Genomic DNA, 6,323 nt, shown 5'->3' with positions numbered 1-6,323 from the left:
TGGCTACGTGAACTGAGTCCGACAGAACGGTTGTTTTGACGAGGAATGTCAGGTGATTTAGGTTTCAGTGGCTGCTGCGTAACACCCGTGGGTCATTCCATCTCAACTGTGCACGAAAAAGTGCAAATTTGAAAATTACCCTCTCCGATCCTGCTCAAATTTGGCAGAGCTGTTGATACTATCAAAACATGTAAGAATCCCGAATTTCATCCAAATCGGACCACCCCCTCCATTTTTGTACCTCCCCAAAAAATCGACTTTTTGACGATTTTTGACCAAACCTCCTAGTTTCAAACGGCGATAGCTCAGGAACCATAAATCTTAGAGGGTCGGTCTTAGACTCAATTTTGAAGAAAATTGGACGTAGAATCCATTTCCGTGATCAAAATTTAGATTAATTTATTTTTTCTACCTGTATTGCGCAATTGAAAACTTTAAACGGCCGTATCTCAAAACACCCCAACTTATTTTTTTTATTTGACCTCACCATCGTGTTCCCCGGCCAATTTTACATAAGAATCACTTATCGACAGAAATGAATATGTTTTGTTCAGAGATATCGAATTTTAAAGTTTTGTGTTTTCGAGATTACCTACATTAGCTTCATTCGCCGCATCTGCTAGAAGCACACAGGCGGGCTGATCAATAACTGCTACCTGGTGTTCTGGGAGATAGTTAATTTAATTTATCTTTTTATAATTTTACGCAAATATTTATTCAAATGGCTTATAGGGAAATTCTCGTATGTTTGGCAGGTTAAGTCAAAAGCCGTAATTGCCAATGGTAAACAAAGCCTATTTTGCATCGGTATCCGACCTACTTACGAAAAAACAAATTTCAAAATGCTTAAGATTGTTCATCTACTCGTCTCTCAAGTGCCCCAAACTGAAAAAAAAATTAAATCTTGTTACAATTGGGAGAAAAACAAATATTAGTGTCGGAGGTCACGGTGGCTCTTACGGCTTTTTGAAAACTCACCCGAGATTTTCACTATTTAAACAACAAATTTTGCAAAACTTTTGATAGAAACTTGCTTGTTCACTTCTTTCTTATTGAGCTATTTATCACTCGATTTCAGTTGAAAACGCTTTTAATCAGCTGTAATTGAATGCCAAAGCGCTGATATGGCAACATTAGAAGAACGCTGGAATTAGATGCTGTTCCCTTTGATCAATCTATTTTTGTGAAAAAAATATTTATTGGGTTATTTTGAATGCACCGTTTATTTACGTGTTGCTAACCGTTTTAGAGAACCTCCGAGGCCATGACTAGGGCCTTTATCATGGGCGGTAGCAAAATAGTACCATTCAGCAAAAACCCCAAAACCTGCTTTATTATTATTATAGTTTATTATTGACACTTTACCATAATTTGGCAAATCTCATTTATGGGTTAAAAGATTGATCATATTAAATCAATTTTTATATTGTGAGCCAGCTCCATTTGATTAAAAGATGATTTTGGTCAAGGTACATTTTATTTAAAAAAAATCCTTTATACGTGAGGACAGCAGCCGTATTGTGTTCCAAGAATCCAAGAATGACAGAAGAAAAAAAACACTGTTGTTCGGACGATGTCGAAATCATCGCAACAAAATTTGGGGAATTAGCCGCTTTGCAGCAGATCAAACTTTGTGATTTTCTTACATTTTTCAGTTTTATACTTTACAGAAATCCTTTTCCTACTCCTTGTGATCGTCCTTCACTACACACAAAAAAATATTTCCGAATGTTACATCATTTATGATGTAACACTTTTGCACGTCATTAAACATTTAAATTTAAGTGCAATTTTATGTAAATTTGCAACAAATTATGCGTAAAAACATGATTTTACGTTTGATTCAACCGTTTACGTCGAATCTCAAGTTTACATCAACTGAGTTTACATGTGATTCATTTTTTCCGTGTCGAGTAAATTCACATATTTTTTTCTGTGTAGAGTACAACAAATCAACAAATTTTATTCATTTTAATTCATATTTTTAACTCAATAATGTATCGTGCACTTATTGTTCAGTGTTACTAACAAGATTAATTGCATTTTGCATCGGAATCCAATTCTGCCCTTTACTGTGTGTCGTTATTGCTCTGTCCTGTGGGTTAGCAGAAATTCACTTCATTCATTGTTTTTAACAGATAAACATTCGCGATTAAACTCCAGTTTCCTACAGTGTTATACAGTTAATTTTTGCCCAATTTGATAAAGATTATTTATGATGAAATATTATTTCAATAAATGACCAGGTAGCAGTTATTGATCAGCCCGCCTGTGTGCTTCTAGCAGATGCGGCGAATGAAGCTAATGTAGGTAATCTCGAAAACACAAAACTTTAAAATTCGATATCTCTGGAACAAAACATATTCATTTCTGTCGATAAGTGATTCTTATGTAAAATTGGCCGGGAAACACGATGGTGAGGTCAAATAAAAAAAATAAGTTGGGGTGTTTTGAGATACGGCCGTTTAAAGTTTTCAATTGCGCAATACAGGTAGAAAAAATAAACTAATCTAAATTTTGATCACGGAAATGGATTCTACGTCCGATTTCCTTCAAAATTGAGTCTAAGACCGACCCTCTAAGATTTGTGGTTCCTGAGTTATCGTCGTTTCAAACTAGGAGGTTTGGTCAAAAATCGTCAAAAAGTCGATTTTTTGGGGAGGTACAAAAATGGAGGAGGTGGTCCGATTTGGATGAAATTCGGGATTCTTGCATGTTTTGATAGTATCAACAGCCCTGCCAAATTTGAGCAGGATCGGAGAGGGTAATTTTCAAATGCTGTTCCGCTTCAGATGGAATGACCCCCGTGTGAACAAAGAGTCGTACAAACAGTTGCGAAGACAGCAAACCAATCCAATTCCGGGATGAGAAGCGTCACCAAGTGCCAGGATATGAAACAACATCGACCTAATAAAACGCGCTAGTCCTACAAGAAACTCAGTCAATCCGGAAATGGCATTATGCCGCGAGCCGAAATGTGCCGGAATAAAGGCGGGGGAATCTTGACGGACGAACGCGAGGTGAATGGTGTGGTGGAAGCATCATTTCGACGTGCACCTGAACGGCCCAAAAGCGGAATGCCAGGGTGATGGAAGAAACGACATCAGCCCGGTATGGTGGACAACGGGGACGAGCCAGTACTCATGGCAAGGGAAGTAAAGGATGCCATCAAGAAACTGGGACAACTGAAGAACAACAAAGCAACTGAAGTAAGGATGGTATCGGTGCTGAACTCATCAAGATGGGCCCGCATAAGGTCCGGGGCACAGAACAGCTACCGGAGGAGTGGAAAGAGGGAGTTATATGCCCGATCTACATCTTGGAAAGTGAGAACCATCGAACCATCACTATTCTCAACGCGGCCTACAAAGTGCTGTCTCAGATCAGCTTATCTCGTCTGTCGGAGCGAGCAAAGGATTTTGATGGATTGAGCGCGGTGCAGCGTGAAGAAACACGCAAGGGACGGCGGCAAGGCGATGGTATCTCTGGCCTCTATTTGGCCTCTAACATTGGGCTGGAATGTGTCTGCTTCGCTGACGGTACGAACATTGTTGGCAGAACGTTCGTGGAGGTGACTAAAAGGTACACTGATTTGAAGCGGGAAGCAGAGAAAGTTGGATTGAAAGTGAATGTGACGAAGGCAAATTATCTGCTGGCAGTAGAAACCGAGTCCTTTAGAGCTCGCATAAGACTGAACGCGATGATTGAGGGAGACGAGTTCGAGGTCGTGGAGGAATTTGTGTACATCGTATCGTTGGTGATGTCGGACAATAACTGCAGCAGAGAAAAAATCGGAGGCGCATAATCATTGGTAATCGTGTCTACTACAGACTCCACAGGACCTTAAGCCGAACCAAGTGGAGGAAGATGGGTGTTCCTCAGCAGAATTGGAGGGAAGCCGAGTCCAGGACCGAGTGCAGTGACAGCGCAAATGGAAACAGCTCATGACCTGAGGGTTGTTGAGCAATACAAGTAAAATAAGTGGTGAAGACTAAGTATCTGCTGATATCAGGCATCGAACCATCAGGGTTCGTGTAGGACGGACGACTGTTGACGGCGTACTGACTTTTATACTAATCTTTAGAATTACTTTCTGAAAAGTGGTCAAAAAACGGTTGACAACTGTTATCAATTGTGACACAAGTCTATACTTTTTTTGCTGAACCATTTCTTGCCCTCCTCATCCGCAGAACTCGTGCATCACCCGGGAGTACTTCCGCGGCGACAACAAGTACCGGTGCGAGGTGTGCTGCGGCTACAGGGAAGCGATGCGGTCGATCTCGTTCGAGGTGCTCCCGCGGCAGCTGATCCTGCAGCTGAAGCGCTTCAACGGCGACATGGAGAAGATCAACAGCTACATTCCGACGCCGTTCGTGCTGCGGTGCTTCTGCAACACGTGCCTGCTAAAGCCGGACTGTGATAAGCCGCACATCTACCGGCTGTACAGTGTGATAACGCACGTGGGCGCCCGGATGTCGGTCGGTCATTACATCGCGTACACGAGCTCGCTGGACGTGCACGGCGAGTACTTTGGCTGTGGGAAGGACCGCCGGAAGCAGGCACTGCTGGCGGGGGGTTCGATCGACGGGGGAAGCTTCGGGGCGGGTGCGGGTGCGGGTGGTACTGGAAGTACGGGTAGTCAGAGTGGAAAGAGCAGCGAGAAGAGCACCTCCGGCCAGCTGAAGAAGCTGTTTGGCGGCAAGAAGGCGTCCAGCGCGGGCGACATGAGCAAGAAGATTAAGAACAACAACAAGCTGAACCTGATCAACGGGATGGAGGGCTTGAATCTGATCAACGGCGCGGGTAGCGCCTGGGCAATAGCAATACGGTGAGTTGCCTTGTCAGGCGAGCTGCGATGGCAATATTCAAAATTTATTTCTTCTCTCAGGCCTCGTTCGGTTCGCAGTCGGGCGGCAACAGCCCGAGCAGCAACGGTACGCCAACCAGCGGTGGCAACGCCGCGTCCCTGCTGGCCAGCCGCGCAATTCCGTGCGCCGGCCTAAACTGCTGCGGCATTCATCTGAAAAATAGTCACCTTAGTTTGTACGGCCCCGGTGGTCCCCACCACCACCACAATCATCACCATCACCACCACCACCACAGTACGGACAGTCCGGACAGCAACGGGATCGCCGACTACGCGGAACGCAACGGAAGTGCTGCGGCGACGCCGGCCGCCTTCGAGCAGAGCTTGTCCCAGCAGCTGTGGCACATGTGCGACGACGACAAGATCAAGATCATGTCGCAGCAGGAGTTCGAGGAGCTGCTGTCGCCGAACCGGCGGCACGTCATTACGCCGTACTTGTTGTTCTACGCGCGGTACGACCTGGTGCCGAGTGCCGCCGCGGCAGGCAAGAAGGACGAGCCGTCGTCGGCGACGAAAGGGACGACGGTGGCGGCTGCAACGGCCGCGGACGTAGACATGGCCGCCGCAGACTAATGGTACGGTAGGTGGCCGCTTGTTTTGTTCCGACTGGCAGCGGGAGCAGGGTTGAGGCAGGACCAGCAGCAGCTGGTTGAGGTCGCTAGTCGTCGCGTGGTCAGGTATCGAATTGTCATCATCGTTGTTGTCTCTTTGGTTATCACCAGGGCGTTTTATTTGTCGCGCGAGATTGCGTGTTAAAGAGCGGGAGAGAAATGTAGTAATGGAGACGTTGAAGATTCGGAAGAAACGTTGTTGTTGTTGTTGTGTGGGTGTTTGCTCGGGATTGTCGGGTTGATGAAAAGGAGAAAAAAGACAAACTACATTGTTAAGCTTTGGTACGTTTATTTTTGAGGTACTGTTGTTTAAATGTATATGATTTGCGTACATCTGGCTGAAAGATAAAAACAAAACAAAATCTTCGTCTGTTCAAACATGTTACGTGACATACTCTTAACATTAACGGTTTTTTTTCTTGGAAGAATGAGTTTTGGTTTTGGTAATAATTATTACTAAATTGATGATTTAATTATTGATAGTATCTCAAGCTCTGGGTCTTTTGGCAAAAAAGTGGCTGAATGTTAATCATTAGTTTATGGGACACTGGAACTGTCCAACTTAAACTAACGTCCATCGGTGCTAATTCTGCTAAATTTGGCTGGGCTGGGGCTTCTCCAGAGTGTAGATACTGGCACCGGCCAGGACCTTCGTCTCGAGGGGTTGCTTGGGTGTGAGATTATACTTTCGGTGATTTAGCATACTTCACTTTACACACTTTACTTTTTTTATACTTTCTTGATGCAAAACTTTTGTTTTACAATTCAACGATCAGAACTAGCCTACTTGATTTACCCGCTCACTGAATAACTAATGATGGAGTCCTTTTGATCACTATTTATAC

General features: G+C 44.3%; 1 protein-coding gene across 1 annotated transcript; it reads left to right on the top strand.

The window, feature by feature from the left end:
- Window positions 1-4,189: 4,189 nt before the first annotated feature.
- On the top strand, window positions 4,190-5,142 carry LOC6048963. The gene is made up of 2 exons (XM_038255593.1): window positions 4,190-4,828; window positions 4,889-5,142. Exons 1-2 carry the CDS (start codon window positions 4,269-4,271, stop codon window positions 5,001-5,003), a joined length of 675 nt encoding a protein of 224 aa, XP_038111521.1. The 5' UTR covers window positions 4,190-4,268; the 3' UTR covers window positions 5,004-5,142.
- Window positions 5,143-6,323: the final 1,181 nt, after the last annotated feature.

This window comes from Culex quinquefasciatus, chromosome 1 (assembly GCF_015732765.1).
Source record: "Culex quinquefasciatus strain JHB chromosome 1, VPISU_Cqui_1.0_pri_paternal, whole genome shotgun sequence".
NCBI classification, from domain to species: domain Eukaryota; kingdom Metazoa; phylum Arthropoda; class Insecta; order Diptera; family Culicidae; genus Culex; species Culex quinquefasciatus.
This window is presented reverse-complemented; position numbering and strand designations above follow the sequence as displayed.